The following is a 24,281-nucleotide window of genomic DNA, read 5'->3' as shown; positions in this document are numbered from 1 at the left end:
GTCGGGTCTTCCCGGCACCCTGGGGAGTAGTGGGGAGGTGTCAGTGTGGGACGGGGAACTGCTGGGAGGATGAGCCCAGTTCTTTGGACCTTTGTACGGGGGCGTTGGGCACTGCCTGCTCCCCTTCCGCGTTGGATGATGTGTATGTTGGTGCGGCGTGCAAGCGGGTGTTCTTGGTCCACGGTTCGGAGGTGTGCTGCGAAACGGAGCCTTGCTCCTTCGAGGGCGACGTAGGCTGAGGGGAGGCCAGCGTCTCGGAAGAGGGTGGCGGTTGGGGTGGTGCGCCAGCCTGGGAGAACGCCTCTTGCCGCTATCGCTATAGCCTTGTCGATTGAGGCAATGTGCCATCCCATGCGTGTGCTAACGTCTGCCGGGCGGTCTGCCCGGCAGAGTCTTGCTGGTTTGGAGCGTCCGCCATACCAGGATTCTGTCCCGTAGAGTAGAGATGGGAGGACGCAGGTGGTGACGGCTTTTCGAAGGGCTGCGGCTGGGGGGCCGCATGTGGTTTTGGCCAGGCTGCGGATATGGTGTGCTACCTGCTTAGCTTTGGCTGTGCGGGTGGAGACGTGTTTTCGGAAGGTGAGCTTTCGATCAAACCATACTCCTAGCCATCGTAGCGCAGTCTGATCCCCATTTCCTGGCAGTATTGGGTGGATGGTGAGTTGTTCGTCAACCACACAAGGCGGGGCGTGGCTGCCTCGCTGTCTCGTGAGGTGTATCATTTCCAGCTTTTCGGGGGCAAAGACGATCCTGTTGTCCTGCCCCCAACGGTTGATTTCTTGCACATCAGTTGCAAGCAGCTGGACGTTCTGGTCGAGGGAGTGGGAGGCGCGGTAGATACACACGTCGTCAGCGTATCCGAAGCGGAGTGCCTTGTCTGCATTGAGCAGTTCGGATAGGTAGAGCGTGTATAGAACAGGGGACAGAGGGGAGCCTTGGGGGGTGCCGCAGGCAACTTGGTGCTGAGGAGTGATTTCCTTGCCTAGTCGTACCTGTATCTGCCTTTCTGTGAGGAAGGAGTCGATGAAGCGGAGCGTAGCGTCCGGCCAGCGCTGCTCTGCCATGCGTTTGAGCAAGCGGTTCTTGAGAAGGGCGTCGAAGGCGCCTTGGACATCCATGGTGACCATTGTGACATGCTGATTGAGGGCCCATGCTGCCTCAACGTCGTGGGTGAAAGCTGCGGTAAGGTCTGCAGCTGATCGTTTGGGGAGGGCGCCGCCGTGCTGCGGGCTGAGTATCTTGTGTGTCATGGCTGTCCATGCAATGCGTCTAGCCACGATCCGTTCCAGTCCCTTACCGAGGCATGAGAGCAGAGCGATTGGCCTCCAGGATCGGGGTGATGTCCTGTCCTTCTTGCCAACCTTCGGGATCATTGCAACTTCAGCCAGTTTCCAGCTGGGTGGGAAATGGCTAAGGCGGAGGCATTTCTCGTAGATGCCCCTGATGCACTCCCTCACCTGTGCCCAGCAGGCGTGGAGGAGGCGGACTGTGATCTTGTCAGAGCCCGGGGAGGTACTTGTTACCCCGATAGTGTTGCGTTCCACTTCTTCCATAGATATGGTGGTGTCCCATGGAAGGGGGCTGTCCTCATCAGTTCTTGTTTGCAGGATCTGCTGGAGGCCGCCTTCCAGGTCGTCATCTGAGCTGAATCGGCTGAGGATCTCCTGCCGGAGGGCCTCCGCCTTTTCTAGCGTGTCTGTGATTGTCCGGTTGCCTACTACGAGGGGCGAGTCCTGGTTCCCGGGCTCTAGTTTGTGCCATGCCACAATTTTGTACAGGTCCTTGTCCGTCTTAACTCCGTCGATGGTGTGTCGCCAGTAGTCCCTTTTGGCTTGTCTTACTGTGGCTTTGAAGGCGCGAGTTTCGTCAGTGTGTGGGGAGTTTGGGTCCCGGGTTCGGAGATGGGTTTTGTAGGCTTCTTGACAGGCAGCTGTCCACCAAGGCGCTGAGTGTCCCGTTCCTTTGTCTGGCCGGCCTGCTGTGACGGTGGCGCGTTTCAGCACTGCTGTAAGAAGCTCGACGCACTCGTCGATATCGTTAGTGGTGGTGGCGAGATGTGGGCTCGGGACCTGATTCATCCCGAGCTCTACTAGGCCTGCAAATTTTTCTAGGTTGTCCTCCGGGACTCGGTAGTGGAAGAGATCAAGGCTCTGCCTTCCTCGAGCGGGTATGATGGTGACTTGCGTTTCGTGGTCAGAGCCACAGTGTAGCTCTGCGTGCACCAAGGTGCGCGCAAACGGTATGTTGGAGAAGGTGAGATCTAGTACATGTCCAGCCCGGTGTGTTGATTGACCCGGGGTGCCTATGTAGTCAAGGCCGTTGGCAGCTGCCCAGTGCGCCAGGTCCGAGCCGCGTTGTGATGAGATGGCCCCTGGTTCGAAGGTGGGGTGGCGGGTGTTGAAGTCTCCCCCGATGAGGCACTGCGGAGGGGGAGAGAGTTGCATAAGGTAGTCGATGGTTTCGGGGGTTTGGGGTTGCCGGTAGGCGTTCAGGATGGCGTACCCGTTCACGTCAGTCCAGAGAAGGTCCCTGCAGTTCAGGCTGTGGCGGAGTTGGGTTTTTAAACCCTGTCCCTTTCGGATATATGTCATGACCCTTGGGCGGCCTGCTTCGTTGCGGTGCAGGTCATCCCATTGGTCTATTGGGGCATAGTGTTGGAAGCCGGGATGTGTAGAGGTTCTTGACCGCGAGCAGGTGAAGGGTTCCTGGATGCATAGGACGTCAATCTTCTCTTGGTAGGCAATTTGTAGAATCGATATGTGGCAGGGTGAGCTCCTGCCAACATTGGCCCAGCAGACCTTGAGGTCTTCTTGCTGTGGCCTTTTCCTGTGTCGATGTTGACTGTTTGAGGTAGGGTGGTGTCCTACCATACAGTAGTCTCGTCGCTAGCGTTCATGTCCACGTCTTCTGGTTCAGTGGAGGAGGGGTCGGTGTGTGGGTTCGCCTGGGGCTGCCGCTGCAGGCTGTTGGCAGACAGCTGGCGGACGTTGAGATTCTGGCGTGCAGCAGACGCTTTTCGTGGCAGCCTCCTCAGTTCGGTTGTCTGTGAGGATGAGGAGGTGGCGGTGCTCTTGGGGACAGAGATCCGTCGACTGCGCTTCGTTCGCTCTGGTGCAGTAGCGATCGTTGGGGCTTGGTTTGTGGGCGCGGGGGTGGAGCCGGCTGCATCCTCAGGTTCGGTGGGAGGGGCAGTCTGCTGAAGACCTCTCTCGAGTTCTTGGTGGAAGCGTGTGGAGGCCTGGCGACCCTCCCTTTGGATTGCAGCCAGTTCCTTCTTTGTGGGTCGGATGACCTTGCCGTGGGCCCTTCTCGGTGCAGCTGGGCATGTGGTGTGTGAAGCTGGGTGGGGTCCAGCGCAATTCGCACATCTGGCTCTATTAGGACACATATTTCCTATAGGGCCAGTGTGGTTTTCTTGTCTGTCCCCGCAGTTGCTGCATCGCACTGCCCGGCTGCATTTCGCGGGGTTGCAGTAGCCCTGGCACCCGTCAGAGTGTCTTTGTATGGCTGGGTTTTTGCGTATTTCCTTTGAGTAGTCGCTGGTGCCAAAGAGGCGGAACGTTCGAACTGGGTGCGTGTATGAGATGATCCAGGTCATGAGGTTGTTCTGAGGGTTCGGGCCGAGGCGGGAAGGCCGGCAGCTAGCTGCCTGCACTCCAGTCTGGGACAGGGCCTCCTGTTCGACTAATGCTGTGGTGATTGGGATAGATGTCCCAAGGATGTTTTGCAGGGAGCTGGCAACTCCCTGTATGGCGTAGTTTATCCAGGTCTCTGGTGTTCGGATACTATCTCCATGAAGGGCGCGCATGATGAGCTCCTTGTTTTCTTGTGTAAGCAGTGTAGTGCGTATCTGGTCGGTGGCTGGGGTGATTGCCCAGCCTGTGCGAATTGGGGCAGCTTTGGGTATGTCTTGGAGCGTGACTCCCTCCAAGACTTTGCAGATTTCCTGGCGAATTACAAAGGGCGAGGCTTTGCTGAGGCGTTCAGCTGCAGGCACCGTGACGAAGATGCGGGGATCTGCTTTAGGCATGGGCCTAGAGCTAGCGGGGGTGGCGAAAAATTTTCCGGGCTTGGCCGGATGGTTGTCTGTGCTGTTTCCCCCTTTTCCTCTGTTGAGATCTTGGGGGTCTCGGGCTACGTCCGCCCAGGAGCGGCGCGATGATAGGTGGCCTTCGCTCTCCTGGGTTGTAGTGGTGTAGGCAGTGCTGCTGCGTCGGGAGCTGGCAGTCTGGGGACTCGGGGGGTTTGTGAGGGCAAGGACAACGCGCTGTTGCAGTTCGGCTGCTACTTTTGCTCCTGCAGGGTCTGTGAATTCCCTTGCGCACCTGTCTATAGCCTCTGCCATTGCCTTAGTGACGTTGTTCCTTAGCAGAGTGTCTTGTTCGATTGTGTTGAGGTAGCGCGTGATTGCGTTCGTGACAAGGTTCGAGTTGGTTGCGCCTCCACCGAGGTTGAGGGAGCGTAGGGCAGGAGCTCTGGTTTGGGCTTCCTGTTGCTGTCGCTTTGAGGCGCGTAGGTTTCGTTGCTGCGGGGTTTCCACCTCCTGAGGTCGCGTGAAATGGACATGTGGTTCAGGAGGGGGCCTGTTGGGTGTCAACAACGCGTCAACCATACCTGCCATCGCCCCCTGACGCGTGAGCGTTGGGCGCGAGGGTGGGAAACGGCTTGAGGGGTGTAGGGGGGATCTAAGGATCAGTTTGGCATGAATTTCAGTGGTTTAGGGATCTTTTTGAAAATTCACAAAGTTGGTGTTCGGTGCATGTTGGGGATGGGAGGGATTGAATCACGCAATTGTTATCGCAAGCACGTCAGTATGGGTCGCCTTCTCTCCTCGGATACAGACTTGCCAATAGAAACACAGCAAGGAATATGAGATGGGAAGCCTAGACTTGATTTGCAAGGGCTTGAAGTTTTGGCTGAGAATGTTTTGTATTGCACAATATGACCCCTGCATACGGTCAGCGGCGGACCCGCTCATCGGTGTTTCGGATATCTTCTTTGTCGATATCTCTTGAGATAACCTTCAAGATAGCAGTGACATGCGAGGGGATTGCTGACAGACTCACTGTATCAAGACAGTCAATATTCGTTACCCAACTTCACACAGAAAGAAGCTTAAATGTGCTGATGAAGAATCAAAGAAACTGATCACCAGTACCCATCTTGTGCCCAATTCCAACAGCGCCTGAAGCCAATGCAGAAGACAACCGTCATTGCCACAATTACTGCATCTCCCTCTCTTTGCCTGAGTTAACAAACTGCGTAGAGCTCGAATAATGTCTAGATGAAAGGTTGACTGTGGGATGGATGTAGGATGAAACCTACTCAGCTTTCTTCGCAATATTGATAATTGTAGTACAAAGCCATGTGCAGTAGCGCTCTCCAGTTGAGCATGTTCTCACTAATGTGCGATGTAGATTCTTCAGAAGACTGCTTCATTTTCCGGCCCCGCAATGACCGAAAGGTTGACTTCAAAGATCTCTTTGAGCCCAGAACCAAGCTTTGATAATGACGACAACATGAAGGAAACATACAAAAGTCGGTTAACAATATGGTGCTGGCAGTATATCTGCGTATGACAAAACTTCCGAGCGTATCTGATCAGTCCCGTATATACCATCGATGCCTCTACAGCACAGCCAACGTTTGTGCATGCAGCATGTAATTGCTGCCAGCTCTTTGTGTCCCCTTGCTACAAAACCATGTGACCAGCACATGGTGGTATTCGATAAAACGATCAAGAGCCGCTTGATCGGGCAGTCGATAAGTGATACAAGTTATGCTGCGACTGCATATCTGAGGGATTTCGTGATAGCATCTATCGGGACAGAGTCTGGAGATATCTAACAGGAATGTTGATGATAAAGGCGACAAGTATCAAGTCAGGGACGTCATAAGGCCGGTGGCGTAATCATCCCTCTCTGCCTCTTAAAACTGATCGAGCTCTCTACATCTTGAACCTTCCGCTTCGCCTTATCCCCAATTGCTCCTCCAGGGTGGTTCTTCCTGAATACGCTCGTCGTCTCGCCTTCGTACAGTGCCTCGGCAACTGTGAGCGCCAGCATATCTCCCACGGCAATCGTGACGGTCGTACTCGTTGTCGGCGCGCAGACACCAAACGACGTCTCCTCCAGCTCGTGTATGGGCGCAGGGAGCAATATTGCGCTGGGCCGTTCGTTCAACAGCTGGCACTCGGAGGGGTGCGTATGCGATGTCACGGCGAGGATGGGGGTGTGGCTTGGTATGTGGTCCAGAAGGGCCATGAGCTCTGCCGTTTTGCCCGAGTAGGAGATGAACATGATGGCGTCGTTCTGCCCCGCGTTAGCACCCCGCGCATGTCCAGCTTCGCAGCAACAACTCACCTTCCTAATATCCCCCAGATCCCCGTGTAGCGCTTCAGCCGCGTGCATGAAAGAGCTTGCGATGCCCAAACTTTTCATGGTCGCGACCATCTTCCTGCCCACCAGTCCGCTCTTGCCCACGCCGCACACGATCAGCTTTCCGCCCGCCTCGTTCACGCCGGCGAGGCATTCTACAGCCCGGAGGAGTCCGTCGCGCGCAACAGGATCACATTGGTACAGAATAGTGACCTGAGACAGGGCGGTAGCAGCAGTGGAGAGAACGGCTACAGCGCGCGACAACAGGCGCGTCCCCTCAGGATCGGTCGTGGTTAGTGGAGGAGTCAGCGGCTGCGTCTCGGAATCGGCGCGCTTTCTTTTGTGTGAAACTGGCGATAGAAGCTCACATGGTGGCGTGGTTTCGAGTATGGTAGCCATGTTGCTTGGGGATTATAAATCTAGTAGAGAGGGCGAGAGATGATTGCAACGCATACAACTATATCAAAGAATATAAGACGTAATGACTCGTTCCGAGTCCAGGGCACTCTCGGAAGGCGTCGGAGGCGATTTTCCAACTATCAACTCGTAATCCCGAAGTTGTCAACGACGCGGCTCAGGCGCGTGCTCTGGAACCTGGATAGAACAGACAAATAACGACAACAAGAGGTGTGGATGGAGGGCGACAACATGAGGGCAAGCGACACGCATAAGTAGTAACCACATTTTGACCAGAGGTACGCAGCCTTAATGCGTTCTGGTTTAGCCTTTATCTTGGTACGGCGAAGACCCTTGTTGCCCGTGGGTGAATGATTGAGAATGGCGAGCTACGCGCTAGGGTATGCTACACGCCTGACTAAACCTAAAACATCGACAGGTCCTGTCATCCATCGCACCCAACCATCTGTCACGATCTGTCCCACGATCTGTCGCAAAGATACAACATGCATGCCATCATTACGCGTTTAGACGCGTTGGCCCGTTCCCTGAGCCACTAGCTGCGTCGGCCAATCCTGTCTTTCGAGCCCCCATCGCTGCCAGGTTTTCTTCTTTCGAGTTGAACACAGTTGCCCCAAGCTCACGACGGTATAAGTCCTGCGCTTGCGGCGAGCCCGTCAGCAGCACCATGTAGCGCAGGCCAGGTATCTCAAGCGCGATGGACCGGCAGCTGTGGATCAGCCATTGTCCAAGCCCTAGTTTTCGATGTGATTGCTGAACGTAGACATCGGTGAGGTAGGCGAGTGTGGTGTAGTCGGTTATCATGCGTGCCATGCCAATGGGCGTCTTTGTGCCATTGCTAGAGAGCATGTATAGGCCGAGAGTACAGGAGTTGTTCAGCATGGCCTCCAGAGATTCTTCTGACATGGGTTTCGCCCAAAACATGGCAGCGTTGCCAAAAGCGTCGTTGATAAATGAGTGCGGAAGACTTTGGCGGCATGTTGAGATGAGAAAATCTTGTGAATCAATGGTGCGGCGCCATTCCCACACCTTCTTGTCCATTATCACGGATTGATAGATACAGATAGGTACGAGATTCAGGGACTAGATAACACTGCACATGCAGACCGGTCTGCGGAGGAAAGAAAATCCGTTCATGAGGCTGCCTTGAGCTTTGGCCATTGTTCGCGACCCCGCACCTGAGAGGCATGACCTAGGTCTTGACTAGACTCGAGAAGCCCTGGAGATATTCGTTCTATACTACTTCACGCTACAAGGCGCCAAGATGAAAATAGTTAGTACGTGTCTTGTGCTGTTGACAGCTGTAACATATGGGAGAGCTGTGAAAGGTACGTCCCTTCCAAAGACCTCGTCATATTTGACGCCAACTTCAGTAATGTAGAAGCGTCTCCTGACGCTGGTATTGACTTTGGTGATACCGGCCGTATCTTGACGCCTCAAAATCATTACAACGGCTGGGTCAACCCTGAAGACTTGACTGCTATGCCGCAATGCATCGCTCAGCAGGATCAATCCATCTGGCTGAGTACCATGACGAAATGTACCGGCAGACGGTGCACCTCGCACTTTGGACTCATCTGCACTCACCAACAATGGCTGACGCAACTCAGTTGCCTCAGTACGGGGTTTTCACCTGATATCGTTAGAGGTTATCTTCCACTCTGCAGCAGATCAGTACTCGCCGAGGCTCAATTGTACCTGTGGATCCGTAACATAACCGGTCGAACGTGGCTTGCTGATGTTGGCGACGCGAATCGGCTGCAAAATCTCTCCCCAGCCTCCCTAGCCGAAGGGTATGCTGCGGTTGACGTAATTCCCAATGCGCCAACATGCCTAAAGAACTCCATGTCTGCCCTTTCTGTGGAATCATTCCAGCACGTAATAGCCTCCTGTAGCTTTGGAAGCACCCCACAACATACCGGAAATGCTGCTCGTCCTTGGGAGTATAGTGAATCCAAACACTCCATGATCCCTCTGGATTTTGAAACAGTCGGGTACAATCTTGCTGGACGTAGTATCAGATATGGCGAATATTTTGACAAAGGCTGCTTCTGTGGTGCTTTCACCATGGATATGACAACTGAACCCTGTTCGGACCCTGAACACATAGACCTGACGAGGGAGCGACTATGGATGAACGCCACTTGTGGGCCAACGTCTATGCCCGAAAACTGGACGAGCATGCTCAAAACCACAGAATTCGCGTATATCCCCATCGAAGGCTGGCACTGGCCCGCTTGTGTCATTGATATCCCGGAAAAGGTGATCGAGCTTACCGGCCGATGTGCGACCGATGCTTGCGAACTCGACTCTGACGGCTACTGCAAAGTCAAGCGTGCAGTGGACAGGGCCTGCTTCTGCCGCGACATCAGCTACGGTACTTGTGGAGGTTCGTGTCAAATTTTCGAGGCTCGTATAGACTACGTGAAGTGGCTCCATGATCTTTGTGGTAATGTGCCAGACTGGCACGGTTTACCAACGCATTGGCGTCGGTTGGCCGCCCCTAGTTCGCTTGACATGATTCCATGGCGATGGACCATTAAACCAGCGAGCAATACAACACTTGCCTCTATCACTTATCTGGAACCTGGCGGGCCACCAGAAACATGTGCCTCGAACGAAGGGAAGCTTGGAAGCCTTGTTCTGGTCAATGCAGCTATATTCCTTAGCGTATTTCTCAGTAGGAGAACAGACATGCGTCGTATTGCTCGCAGCTTTCTCTGGCCCCCGCACTCGTGGAATTGGGTTTCCTCAGGAATCTCAATCGCTACTCTCCAGCTCCTCGGAAACTGGTTTAACGTGGCTCTTGTGCAAAACACCTTGGGTTATGAGGACATTCCCATTCTTCAATTAATGCTCCTTTGGTGCTCACTGCCTCGCCTTTCTTGGCTGCCAATTCTGCTGATTGGTAAACAACCCTTCGAAGCGGTAAATATATCCGCAGCTGCGTCTTCGGTGTTTGCTGAAGCTATACTTCAGCTTTTATCGACATATTCCATGGTTATCACCGTTAATTATGGCCGAGAGCACAACTTCTATTTTGCAGGTATGGCAAGGTTGGAACAAGCAACGCCTGCAAAGTTCATGTACGGTGGAGCACTCTTGTGGCTTATCATCATGATCATCACGATCGTGCAGTTGATGCTAGCTGTACGCAGAATCATTATGTCAATTGGGCCTGATGGCCTCGGATTGCCAAAGTGGCAATTAAGCCATCAGATAACACCGAACATCTGGGCGGAGTTGATGATCATGTTAAATGAGCGTTGTTTATGGCTAGCCGAAAATGTGGCACGTTACTGGATCGGCACGAGCACCGCAGCGGAACGGACGTCACTGATAAATAACGATCGGAGAAACTACACAGTGTATGGCACTGTATCTATCAAGGACAAAAAGAACTGCAGTTACAACAGAGCATTGGCAAAGCTGTATGCTGTCACCGTTACAAGTATGCTCCTTCTTTGGATCGCCCAGTGGCTATTTTGGTTTGGATTTATCGCTCTCAGTTCCGAAGAGTACGTATACGTACCGTCTCTGATCCCGCCCAGCTAAACAAACTCAGGTTTTGTCCTCCTAAGCTTGGGGCTCTCACAGTTGTTTGGATCATGTTCTCATTGGCAGGCACTATGCGTGGGACTGATTGATTACAGTACATAGCTTACAAGCAGAGTGTAAAACTTTATGTTTTACCTGCTAGAAGCTACCTTGTGTAAACTGCTGTGGTTCCACTGTTCCTGGAGAGAAGCAAAATGCATATCTAGTGTCATGAAAATTGATACCTATACAATAGGGTCTTATGAATTGAGGGTTGATAATCTATCATAAACTCATGCACGTCAGTTGACTCGAGTAGATCTGGCGCTTGCGTGTCCATATATGAGTCAATATTGGATAGGTTCTGCGATGACGATTACCTAACTGATTCCAGGCGTAATAGTCAGCAATGCGAAAAAAGTATACTGGGCCAGAATAAATGTGATGTAAAGGTCAGCTGTTGATTGGAATCTATGGGTTGCGACAGATTCCTACGCCGACTTGCCCCCACCGAACAGACCTCCCTACCCACGTCCACAAGCGACTGAACCCCCACTTCCAACGGATTTCTTATCTCCATGGGTGGGCAAGACAGTCGAAGACTGCGCGATGTGGCTACAAGAAATGCCTGTACAGGAGAACGTCTACGCAGAGAGCGTGAACAGAGATTACTTTACAGCTTTGAATGAGTTCTCCAAAGAAGAAGATACTGTTTTAGTGTGTCGCGTACAAAAGGAGGACGATGGTGATTTCAGGGTTGACTACTTTCTACACTCTACGGATGAGGTGCAGATGCAGATGTAGACAAACTGGCATATGAAGTTCGACGAGAAGGCTGTTAATTATCGGGATGCAAGGCTTGAGAACACACAGCCTAATCGAAGAAGATTCACGACTGGCGGACCATGTTAGTAGGTGAAAACAAGTAGTGCAACAATAAAAGGTAGATAACAATGTAAGAGCAAGCAAGTGCTATTCTATAATCTCTTGTAGAGAGACTAAAGTATAAAGCTAGAAAAAGAGTAGAATAAGGGTAAATTAGATAAAAGAGAAATATCAAAGTTTTTAATTATAGAAAAATATAGATAGCAAGAACTATATTATTTAGTAAAGGTAAATATTCTTTAAAGCTAGGTTTATGTAAAAAGAGTTTAGTTTATAGCTAGATTAAGCTAGTATAAGCAATAAGTAGATAAACTTTTAGATTTTAGCTTCTTTATTATTTATATATAAAGTATTAAAATTTTTATAATCTTATATATAACAAGATAAAAGGCTAGTAAGCTATACTTATATCTAAAATCTACTCTAAAAAATAAAAGTTAATATATTATATAACTATTATTTTTTAGGAAACGTGTTAAAATTATATATTAGCCTTTATTTTATAAACTAACTATAGTAGCTTAAGCTTAACCTTGTTATAAGTAATTAGCTCTTTACTATTTATTACTATTATTTTTACTATTTATTTAATAGGATATAGATAGTAATACTAGAATAAGGTATTTAATTAGATAGATTACTACTCTATAAAGAATAATTTAAATAGTAACTATATTTACTATATAGAAAGTAGTAAGATAGTTACTTTAGGCTTTAGAGTTTCTTAGTAAGTAATTAGAAGTAATACACTAATATAATATATATTCTTAGTAGTATATAGGTTATATATATTACCTAAACAGTTTTATAGCTAATATACTTAGTACTTAGAATATTTAGTATTTTTAAAACTTTAAAAACCCTTATACGTACCTTAAATAACTATTAATAACTTATACTTTTATAGAATTATAGTTTCTAAAGTATATATACTTTTTCTTTTATTTATTTTAAAGCTCTTTACTTATTTAAAGTTAAATTTATACTCTAACTATCTAGGCTAGTACTTTTAAAAATTAAATTAAAAGAACTAATAAAAGGTTCTAGTTTCTTATTTTTACTTTTAGAAAGTAAAACTATAGATATATTATTATACTTTCTACTATAAATTCTACTACTTAAGAAAAAAAAAGGTAAAGCTATAAAAGTAATATTTTATTAAAAATATACCTAGATTTGATATTATTAATATAATAATAAGACTAATTTTACTTTAGTATATATTATTACTTTTAATAATTTCTTATATATTACTTATACTACTAAGTAGCCTACTACTTTGTTTTCTACTTCTAATTAAACTTCTAAAAAGAAGTAAAGTAATTATAGCTTTTAATATAAAAAGTAGTATATTTCCTACTATAATAGTACGTTTACTAGCTCTATATATTATTAAAGATTTACTACTATAACTTAACAGAATTTTAGTAAGTAGTACTATAAGTACTTTTTTAGCTATAGGTATTAATATATATAAAAGTTATTATTTTAAGTTAATATTGTATTAAAATTACTAGTATAAGTAAATAGATATAATATAGTAAGATTCTAATATAGTAACTTAATAAAGAAGCTATAACTTAGTTCTATTTAATATAGTAACTGTTAGGTAAAATATCTAGTAATAGTAGTAGAAAGCTAATTAGTACTCTGTTCCTTAATAATAAGCTACTTTTTATATTAGTATATACATATAATAAGGACTAATATTTAATTATATCTAATATACAAAAATATAATAGTAACGTAACACATTAATTACTATTCTGTAGAGTAAGAACTAGTAGTTAAGGTAATTCTAGTATAAAAATAGGAGCTTTTAATCTACCCTACCGGCGTATAATATAATATTAATACCTCTATAGGTATAATAACGCTTAATTTAAAAGTACTTATAGAGGTATCCTAAAGTTTATAACATTCTTTTATTATATAATTAATTATTAAGAAGAATAGTACAATACTTATTTATTCTATACTATTTCTAAGTAATCTATAACTAATTGTAAAAACTATTAATAATATTATTCCTATAGTAGTAATTAATAAAGTAATAAATGTTTTTTACTTAGTTATAAAGTAATTTTCTAAGTAAGAGTAGAAAGTTATAACTCTTTTTCTTTTATATAACTTTTAGCTACTTATAGAGCTTTACTCTAAGCGTTTAATTAAGTTTAAGATACTACTTAATATCTAGATTAGATAAGTAGAATATAGTACTATTATCCCTAGAGGACAGAGATTAATATGTTACGTTACTATTATATTTTTATACACGCGTTTTAATTATTTATTAGTCTTTATTTTTAACCTAGTTATAAACTTTCTATATTATTAGTTCTCTGCTTCCTATTACTAGTACTATTACTATTACTATTACTATTACTATTACTATTACTATTACTATTACTATTACTATTACTGCTACTTTAAAATTAGCTAGCTTTATCCTTATTCTATATTAATTATCTCTATAGTAAGGTATTACACCTCCTACATTACTACTATAATTCTTTTTTTCTAGGTAGTATACCTAAGATCTAGAAAAGCTTACTTAAAGTAGCTTTTATCCTTAGTTAGAGTAGTAATTTTACGCTACTTAGTAGTAAGCTTATTAAGTTAAAAGAGCTAGATATTAAAAAAAGCCTTATTAGTTTTATAAACTTATATAAAGAGGAGCTAAACTCTAACCTTATAAAGCTATACCTTAAGTCTTTTATTAAGCTTAAGGTACTGTAAGATATTTTTATCTTTTAAATAGAAAGTATTACTATTATACTAAGTAATACTTTTTATTTCTTTTTACTACTTAACTAGGTCTTTAGAGATCTTTCTAGAGATATCTAAAGTATTATACAAGTATTAAGAATTACTTACTTTAATTCTTTGCTTATTAGCTTACTATAAAACATAGCGTAGAAATACCTAGGCTATACTAATAGGGTTATATTATTAGTAGCTATAATTATATTTATAAAGAAAGATAAGATAGATAAATAAAGACTTTTAAGGTATAAAGAATATTTATATACTAGCTTATTTATATAAACTATTATTACTTATACCTTTACTAAAGCTACCTTAGTTATATATTTAGAATTATTAGTTAATTAAAAAGTTTATATAACCTAGCTATAGTTTATAATATAATCTAAGGTTTTTAACTAAACTAAACTTTAACGAATAGCTGCCTAGGCTCTTAAATATGTATCTATATTAGTATATTAAGTAGCTAGTTATTAAGAGATAGCTAATTAGCTTTCTATTACCTTTACTATATACTTTTACTAATATTTACTATATAAAAAGGGGCTAAGTATTAGCTTTTATACTAAGTTACTATATTAAATTCTTACTGTATTGTATCTATCTACCTATACTATAAGTATAAATACGCTATAAACCTAAAATAATAGTACTATTATACTAAGTAATTTCTTCTATTTTCCTCTTTTTACCTAACTAGGTTCTTAGAGATCTTACTAGAGGTTTCTAAAGTACTATACTAGTACTAGTAATTACTTACACTAACTCTTAGATTATTAGGTTATTAGAAGATATAGGATTAGAACTTCTAGGCTATACTAATTATTTTAGAGTTATAGTATATTTATACTTATTATATAGGTAGACAGACTTAATATAGTAAGATTATAGTATAGTAACTTAGTATAGAAGCTAATACTTAGCCCTTTATATTTAGTAGATATTAGTAAAAGTATATAATAATAGTAATTAAAAGTAAATTAACTATTTTTTAGTAATATTCTACTTTATATACTAATATAAATATATATTTAAGAGCCTTAGGAGCTATTAGTTAAAGTTTATTTTAGTTATAAACTTTAGTTTATATTTTAAACTATAACTAAGTTATAAAACTTTTTAATTATCTAGTAATTCTAAATATATAAAAGATAGCTTTAAAAAGGGTTAAGGTAATAATAGTATATATAAGTAAGCTATTATATAAAGATCTTTTATACTTTAAGGCTTTTTTACTTATTTTCTATTTTATCTACGAAATTTTATTTTACTATAACTAAGATTATATACCTATAATATAACACTATTACTTAACTCTAAATATTTAAGTTCTTTATCTTATAAAACTTAAATAAGGTATAAATTACTATATATAATCTTTAATACTATTAAAGTACTGTAATTATCTATAGTAAAGTCTTTAAAGACCTAACTTAATAGTAAAAGAAAATAAATAGTATTACTAAGTATAATAATAACAGATTTTATATAAAAGATCTTATTATTTAGTAGTACCTTAAGGTTAATAAAAGACTTAGGTAAAGCTTAATAGAGTTAAAGCTTAGCTTCTTTTTATATAAGTTTATAAAGCTAATAGGGCTTTTTTTAATACTTAGCTTTCTTAACTTAACTAGTTTACTATTAAGTAGTATAATAATACTACTCTAACTCTAAATAAGAGCTACTTTAAAAAAGCTTTTATTAATTTTTAGTATTATAATTAGAAAATAAGATTAGTAGAAGTATTAAAGTAGGTATAGAACTTATATTTACTGTTAGTAGTATAAATACTAATAACTATTAAAGTAATAGTAATAGTAATAGTAATAATAGTAATAGTAATAGTAATAGTAATAGTAATAGTAATAGTAATAGAAAGAAAGGGCTAATAACCTATAACTAGGTTTAACTCTAGCTAATATAATAAGAGCTACTAAGTAATTAAAACGCGTGTATAACTAAAATATAATAGTATTATAATATATTAATCCCCGTCCTCTAGGGCTAGGCTATACTAATAGAATTGTATTATTAGTTTAGTATTATCTTAGTTATAAAGAGGGATTTTTAGAAAATAGAAATTAATATATAATCTTATTATTCTATTTATATATACGTAATTAAATAGTTTATAAGTTTTTATTTAAACTTTAACCTAGTTATAACTTTATACCTTCTTATACTATTACTTTTACTATTACTATTACTATTACTATTACTATTACTATTACTACTACTTTTATCTTTATTACTAGTCTATTCTCTAGAGGACGGAGATTAATGTATTACGTTACTATTATGTGTTTACGTACGCGTTTTAATTACTTATTAGTTCTTATTATAAAGTTATACTAATTACAGTAGCTAAAGTTTAACCTAGTTATAAGTTATTAGCTATCTACTTTCTATTACTATTACTATTACTATTGCCCTTACTACTACCTCCTAATAAGGTTAGCTAGCTTTATCCTTATTCTATATTAATTCTATAGTTCTATAGTAAGGTTTTATCCCTAGAGGATAGGGATTAATGTATTATATTACTATTGTATTTTAGTTACGTACGTGTTTTAATTACTTATTAGTTCTTATTATATATTTACACTAACTATAGTAGCTAAAGTTTAACCTAGTTATAAGTTATTAGCTATCTGCTTTCTATTACTATTACTATTACTATTACCTTTACTACTACCTCTTTATTCTTATTCTATATTAATCCTATAGTCCTGCAGTAAGATTTTATACCTCCTAAATTACTTCTATAAGTCTTCTTTTCTAGGCAGTGTACCTAGGGTTTATAAAAGCTTGCTTAAAACGCCTTTTATCCTTAATTAGAACAGTATTATTACGCTACTTAGTAGTAAGGCTATTAAGTTAAAAGAGCTAGGTATTAAAGAAAGCTCTATTAGCCTTATAGACTTATATAAGAAGGAGCTAAACTCTAACCTTATAGAGCTTTACTCTAAGCCTTTTATTAAGTATAAGACGCTACTTAATATCTAGATTACTTAAGTAGAATATATTACTATTATACTAAGTAATTCCCTCTATTTCCTTTTACTACTTAACTAGGTTCTTAGAGATCTTACTAGAAATATCTAGAGTACTATACTAGTACTAGTAATTACTTATCTTAATCCTTTAATTATTAGTTTACTATAAGACACAGCGTAGGAACTCCTAGGCTGCGCTAATAGAATTATATTATTAGTTAGGTATAATCTTAGTTATAAAGAAAGATAAGATAAGATAGATAAAATAGATAGATAAATAGATAAAGTATTTAGATAACTCTTAAGGTACGTAGGATATTTATATACTAGCTTATCTATATAAACTATTATTGCCTATACCCCCTCTAAAGCTGCCCTAGTTATATGTTTAGAATTACTAGTTAATTAAAGAGTTTTTATAACCTAGCTATAGTTTATAATATAATCTAGAGTTTATAACTAAACTAAACTTTAACTAATAGCTACCTAGGCTCTTAAATATGCATCTGTACTAGTATATTAAGTAGCTAGTTATTAAAGAGACGTCTAATTAGCTCTCTATTACTATTACTATATACTTTAACTAATATTTACTATATAAAAAGGGGCTAGGTAATAGCTTCTATACTAAGTTACTATATTAGATTTTTACTATATTATGTCTATCTGCTTATACTAGAAGCATAAATACGCTATAAACCTAAAATAATAGTAAGGTTTTATACCTTCTAAATTACTTCTATAAGTCTTTTTTTTTAGGTAGTATACCTAAGGTCTATAAAAGCTTACTTAAAATACCTTTTATTTTTAGTTAAAATAGTGTTATTATACTACTTAGTAGTAAGGCTATTAAGTTAAAAAAGCTAGGTATTAAAGAAAGCCTTATTAGCCTTATAGACTTATATAAGAAGAAGCTAAACTCTAACCTTATAGAGCTTTACTCTAAGCCTTTTATTAAGTATAAAATACTACTTAATATTAAGATTACTTAAGTAAAATATATTACTATAATACTAAGTAATTCTCTTTATTTTATCTTACTACCTAACTAGGTCTTTAGAAATCTTGCTAGAGATATCTAAAGTACTATACTAGTACTAGTAATTACTTACTTTAATTCTTTAATTATTAGTTTACTATAAGACGCATCGTAGAAACTTCTAGGCTATTCTAATAGAATTATATTATTAGTTAAATATAATTTTAGTTATAAAGAAAGATAAGATAAGATAAATAGGATAGATAAATAGATAAATAAAGATCTTAACTCTTAAGGTACGCAGAATATCTATATACTAGCTTAACTATATAAACTATTATTACCTATACTCTTTCTAAAGCTACTCTAGTTATATATTTAAGATTACTAGTTAATTAAAGAGTTTTTATAACCTAGCTATAGTTTATAATATAATCTAAGGTTTATAACTAAACTAAACTTTAACTAATAGGTACCTAGGCTCTTAAATACGTGTTTATACTAGTATATTAAGTAGCTAGTTATTAAAAAGACAGTATTTTAATTAGCTCTTTATTACTATTACTATATACTTTAACTAATATTTACTGTATAGAAAGGGGCTAAGTAATAGCTTCTATACTAAGTTACTATATTAGATTCGTACTGTATTACGTTTATCTGCTTGTACTAGAAGTATAAATACGCTATAAACCTAAAATAATTACTAGTCTATATTAATTTTAAAGCTTTGTAGTAGAGTATTATACCTTCTAGATTACTACTATAACTTTCTAATTCTAGGTAGTATACTTAGAATCTAAGAAAGTTTACTTAAAGTATCTTATTCTTCTAGTAATAGTAGTATTATTATACTACTTAGTAGTAAGCTTATTAAGTTAGAAAAGCTAAGTATTAAAAAAAACTTAATTAGTTTTCTAGACTTATATAAGAAAAAGCTAAACCTTAACTTTATAAAGCTATATATTAAGTCTTTTATAAACTTTAAGGTACTAGAATATAATTATATCTTTTAAGTAAAAAGTATTACTATTATATTAAGTAATACGTTTTCTTTCTTTTACTATTTAATAAGGTCCTTAGAAATCTTATTAAAGATATTAAAATAACTATATTAGTACTAGTAATTACTTAAATTAAACTTTTAAATATTAATTTACTATAGGATTTAGTCTAAAAACATCTAGGATAAAGTAATAAAATAATATTATTAATTAAGTATAATCTTAGTAGTAAAGAAAGATAAGATTAGATAGATAAATAAATAAATAGAGTATTTGGGTATTAACATTTTAGGTATAAAAGATACTTATATCCTAGCTTATCTATATAAACTATTATAACTTAGTTATTTATTTAGATTTAAGTATTAAATAATAAGGTTTTTTTAACTTAACTATAGCTTATATTTTTAGGCTAACTTAACCTTTAATAACTACTTAACCTCTAAATATATATTTATATTAGTATATTAAGTAGTGTATTCTTAGGAGGTCGTATAGAAATTAGCTCTCTATTACCTTTACCCTATACTTCTACAAATATTTACTATATAAAGAAAAGCTAGGTATTAGCTTTTATAATAGGTTATTTACTTAGATTCTTACTATATTGTATTTATCTGCCTATACTATAAGCAGAAATACGCTAAAAATATAAGATATTAAAGAGAGATTAGATAAAATAGATAAATAAATAAAGAGTTAAGTAATTAAAATCCTAATTCTTAGAGTATAAAGAATATTAATAAACTATCTTACTTATATAAACTATTACAATTTATACTTCTTTTAAAGCTAGTTAAGTTATATATTTTAAATTACTAGTTAATTAAACAGTTTCTATTACCTAGCGTTTATTTACTATATACTATTAAGCTTATAACTAAACTAAATATTTATTATTAGCTATATAGGATTCTAATTTTGTATCTCTACTAGTATATTAAGTATCTAGTTATAAATATTAAGTATATTAATTTACCCTTTATTAATATTACTATGCACTTTATAAATTCTTACTATATAAAAAAAGGCTATTTTAAGCTTCTATACTAAGTCTAATATTAGATTTTTACTATAGTGTATCTATCTACTTATACTTTAAGTAATAATATACTATAGTCCTATAATAATTACTTTAAGCTTAGCTATTATAGCTATTACTAAGCTTATAATATAATACTATTTAATCTTAAGTTAACAAATAGTCTTATTCTATAATTACTTATATTTATTATTAACTGTTAGTATACTAATAAGATTATTACTAGTAGTACTAAAACTATTAAATTCTAATAGCGTAAATATATTGTAATTTTAATACTTTATTTAAGTAAGCCTAAAGTTAATAGTAGCTCTAAGGTTTACTATATATTTCTACTTTTTATTATAAATATTAGTGTTAAGCGCTAGTTTTAAAAGTAACTTAAGGTAAAGAAAAGTCTTAAAGTATACTAAAATAAGTTATACATAGTAAAGATTAAAGTAGAATATTAGAATAAGGATATCTTATAGTAGTTTTAGCCTATTAGAACCTTTTTTATAGTTTATATTATTATTACACTTTAATATAATATTAATAAGAATAACTTAAGAGAAAAACAATTTCCTTAGAGAGCCTATACGTTAGGAAAAGTAGAGTTATAGAATCTGTAGGATAGTCTTTATAACTGTCCTAAGTAGTGCCTAATAGTGCTCTATATACATTTTATTATCCTAACGTTGTATAGACTACTCCTAGTTATCTCTAATAGTCCTATTACTCCTAACTAATTTATATTTTAGAAGTTCTCCTGCATCTAGTTTTACACTTATTAAAGGCCTACCTATATTATAGATTACAAAAGTTATTATTTAGGCTCTAGGTAGACTTTTTCTTAATAGTTTTATTTTTCTATTTTATACTAGACTCTTACGCGCCTTCTAGCTCTCTTAGAAAGTATATTAAGGTATTTATTATATAATTAACTAGTGCTTAAATTAGCCCTATTCTAGCTAGCGTCTTATAGTATAATAAAAGGTATATACGTATATATTACCTATATATATAGTTTAGGGGTTCTTCCTCTACCTAAATAAAAGCTTTGTAATAATATTATAAGTTATTATAGTATTTAAGGCGCGTAAAGTATATACTAGTTCTTTACTATATATAACTATCTAGCTGTATACTATAACTTAACTACTACTATTATATTATCTAGAAAATAATAAATATAAATATAATTATAAAAAGTAAGTAGTAAAGCTTAATTCAAATAAGCTAAGATATATTACTAGAAATTTATATATATTAATATTTCTAAAGTTAACCTTCAAATTTTATATATTATATTATAGGTTTTCTTAATATATATAGAATTTACTAAAGCCTTAACTCTCTACTAGCCTAATTTATTAGTATATACTACTAGTACTTACTACTAAGAGTATACTGCTTATAACTATAGTTAATTTATATTTACCTTTTCTTTTAACTTAACTAGTTTTTATATAGAACCTTTCTTATTCTCTCTTTTAATAATATTTCTCTTTATCTTTATCTTTATAACCTGCTTCTTAAAGACTTAGAGCTCTATATCTAACTCTTAGTTATAAGGTATAAGGCTAAGGCATATTCTAAATAGCTATCTAAGTTAGAAGATTTAGTATAAAAACTAATTCTAGATAGATTACTAGGTAAGTAGTTTTATAATTACTAAAGTATCTACCTCTATAAATATAACTGCCTTAGTAAAGGTAAGTATAGAAGTAACTATAATATAGTAGTTATTATACCTCTACTAGTGCCTAATACTTAGGACGTTTTCCTTTATATTTCTACTAGATAGGTAGATTATAGTATTACTACTATACTTCTACTAGAAAGCTAAAGTAAGAGTAGATATAATAATAGGTATAACTACTTATTAGTTTAATTAGTAGATTTCTTTCTTCTATTAGTAGATTTCTTTTTTTAGTTAGTAGATTCTTTTCTCCTATTAATAAATTTCTTTCTTTAGTTAGTAGATTCTTTTCTTTTATTAGCAAATTCCTTTCTCTAGTTAGTAGATTCTTTTCTTTAGTTAGTAGATTTTAGTATATAGCCTTATTATATAGTTTAATTTTACTAATTAATATAACTATTATAAACTAGAACTATATATCTTTAATAGTCTTCCTTTAGCGCACTATAGATATTAGCTAGTAAGTAGTTATATAATTTTTATTTATTAATAGATTTTTAATACCTTTAGGGCTTACTATCTTCTAGATCCTATGTAATATAAACTATTTATAAATTTTAATAGTATACTATGTAATCTTATTTATATTCTTATTTTTTATAGCCTAGGATATTTAAGCCTACTTTCTACTTAGCTTAGTTTTACTTATTAAATTCTACTACTTAACTATCTATATTCTGCTATATAAGATTATACTATCCTTAGATACTTTAAACTCCTTAGTAATCTTTAAAAAGATAGTATTACAGAACTAGTATTATTATATTTTACTAGCTTTTAATAAAACTACCTCTTACTAGTTACCTATATACTAAGGTAAATTTCTAAAGCTAATAAGTATATAGTAAATAAAAGTAAGAGCCTTTACTACGCTATTTTAAAATAGTATCCTAGATAAGGCCTATAATCTTTACTAGTACCTATAATTATAATATCTTATATACTAGTATATACTAAAGAAGATTATTAATAGGTTCTTAGCCTTATAAAATTTGCTATAGACTATATACCTTAATATATTTTAGTTTCTAGAAGCTATATTCTTTTAATATTATTAAAAGTAATTATAATAGTAGTTTTTCTTAAAAACTAGAAGATCTTAAACTTATACTTATAACTAAATATACTACCTTACAAAACAGCGTATATAGACTAAGAAGACTCTTATAAATAATAGTAATAGGCAGTAATAAGTAGTTAGAAATATTTAATACCTAACTACCTACTACTACTAATAGGTCTTCTTCTATAAGATTGTTATATAATTTGCTGTATAGTATATATAGATTTTAAAGTTTAGATTATCTCTATTTAAGCCCTCTTATATATTACTAATATTTATATTAACTATAGCTTCCTTTATCTTAGTATATATAAAACTTTTTATATAGAGTAGTATTATAATTACTAAATATAGTTTTTTAGTAGAAGTAAAACTATATAGAAAATTTAGGATTAGAGTCTACTTAGAATACTCTTTTAAATATTATAATAGCTTCTGTTTACTACGCCTCTATAAAAGTTAAGCTCTAGTAATAAGAGTTATTACTAATTAAAGTATTTAGCTAAGAGATATAATACTAGCTTTATAGTACTATTTAGATATAAACTCTAATCTTATTTTTAGTAAATATAGGTAAGGATTCTTACTTTCTAGGTAATTATATATACTAAAAGTTAAGTCTTATTTAGAATTAATATTGTTTTAGAAGAGAGCGTAGCCTATAATAAGTAGTAATAAAAGGTATTATATCTTACTAGAATAAGTAACGTTTCTATAAATCTCTACTTTTAAGGTAGTAAGATAGAGGTAGTTTCTTTAAGCTTTAATATATAGATTTTAAAGAAGTTTACAGCGTTATTATAATCTATATTATAATAGTACTCTATATATTACCTAGCTTTACAGTTAATACGCCTTCTTAGAGTCTATTTAAGTTATTAGAATTATAACTAGTTTATTACTATTAAGTACCTTAAATATACTGTTAATTTAGAGCTTCTTACTTAATATTCTTTTTTATTGACTTAAGCTCCTACTCTATATCTATATCTATATTAATATTATCTTCTACCTTTAAGTTACTATCTACTTTATACTTTTCTATTAGGATTATAGAGCCTAAGTTATAGATATTAGGTAGCTTTCTATACTTATTAGATAGGTTCCTAATAAGTAGTAAAGAGCTTTTAGGTAGTAAAGAACTTTTAGGTAACTATATTCTTTTAAGTAAAGAGAGTAGTTAATATGCTTTTTTAAAGACTAGCTTAGTAAAAACCTCTTTACCTAAGCTATTAACTTATAGTACTTTTCTATAGGTATTCTCTTTTTAAGTAAAAAGTAAGGTCTTCTTTCTCTTCTTTTAGCTAGTTTTAGAGGATATACCCTTTAGATATAAATAGTTAGATATAGTAATAAATAGGTATTAACTATAATACTATTAATAATTACTCTTTTACTTTTAACCTATAAGCTTATATCTTTTACTAGCTATACTATTAAGGTAGTTTTATAGTCTATAAAGATATCTTTTACGTAGTAGAACTATCTCTTTATAATTTATATTAAATTATAGTATATTATAGTTACTTTTAGA

The 24,281-nt window shown here is 36.5% G+C and overlaps 6 protein-coding genes across 6 annotated transcripts; 2 read left to right on the top strand and 4 right to left on the bottom strand.

The window, feature by feature from the left end:
- Positions 1–2,474: 2,474 nt before the first annotated feature.
- Positions 2,475–2,639, bottom strand: P153DRAFT_259928 (uncharacterized protein; the record flags this gene model as incomplete). The annotated part of the gene is made up of 1 exon (XM_033662823.1): positions 2,475–2,639. A coding segment is annotated over one exon (165 nt), but the record flags the coding sequence as incomplete, so codon positions are not given.
- Positions 2,640–3,772: 1,133 nt separating this feature from the next.
- On the bottom strand, positions 3,773–4,612 carry P153DRAFT_303739 (uncharacterized protein; the record flags this gene model as incomplete). Its single annotated transcript, XM_033664539.1, has 1 exon — positions 3,773–4,612. A coding segment is annotated over one exon (840 nt), but the record flags the coding sequence as incomplete, so codon positions are not given.
- Positions 4,613–5,891: 1,279 nt separating this feature from the next.
- P153DRAFT_303760 (SIS domain-containing protein) lies at positions 5,892–6,776 on the bottom strand (the record flags this gene model as incomplete). Its single annotated transcript, XM_033664541.1, has 2 exons — positions 5,892–6,311; positions 6,363–6,776. 2 exons carry the CDS (start codon positions 6,774–6,776, stop codon positions 5,892–5,894), a joined length of 834 nt encoding a protein of 277 aa, XP_033517953.1.
- A 516-nt stretch (positions 6,777–7,292) lies between these two features.
- Positions 7,293–7,835, bottom strand: P153DRAFT_303625 (acetyltransferase; the record flags this gene model as incomplete). The annotated part of the gene is made up of 1 exon (XM_033664530.1): positions 7,293–7,835. The coding sequence occupies one exon, from the start codon at positions 7,833–7,835 to the stop codon at positions 7,293–7,295; it is 543 nt and encodes a 180-aa protein (XP_033517952.1).
- Positions 7,836–7,992: 157 nt separating this feature from the next.
- On the top strand, positions 7,993–10,762 carry P153DRAFT_352009 (uncharacterized protein). Its single transcript, XM_033666363.1, has 2 exons — positions 7,993–8,122; positions 8,176–10,762. Exons 1-2 carry the CDS (start codon positions 8,059–8,061, stop codon positions 10,347–10,349), a joined length of 2,238 nt encoding a protein of 745 aa, XP_033517951.1. The 5' UTR covers positions 7,993–8,058; the 3' UTR covers positions 10,350–10,762.
- Positions 10,763–10,817: 55 nt separating this feature from the next.
- Positions 10,818–11,227, top strand: P153DRAFT_371613 (uncharacterized protein). Its single transcript, XM_033669298.1, has one exon. The coding sequence runs from the start codon at positions 10,956–10,958 to the stop codon at positions 11,133–11,135; it is 180 nt and encodes a 59-aa protein (XP_033517950.1). The 5' UTR covers positions 10,818–10,955; the 3' UTR covers positions 11,136–11,227.
- The last annotated feature ends 13,054 nt before the right edge of the window (positions 11,228–24,281 follow it).

The sequence above is a fragment of the Dothidotthia symphoricarpi genome (assembly GCF_010015815.1).
Source record: "Dothidotthia symphoricarpi CBS 119687 unplaced genomic scaffold P153scaffold_30, whole genome shotgun sequence".
NCBI classification, from domain to species: Eukaryota; Fungi; Ascomycota; class Dothideomycetes; order Pleosporales; family Dothidotthiaceae; genus Dothidotthia; species Dothidotthia symphoricarpi.
The sequence above is the reverse complement of the archived record's forward strand: the minus strand, read 5'-3'. Positions and strand labels throughout refer to the sequence as shown.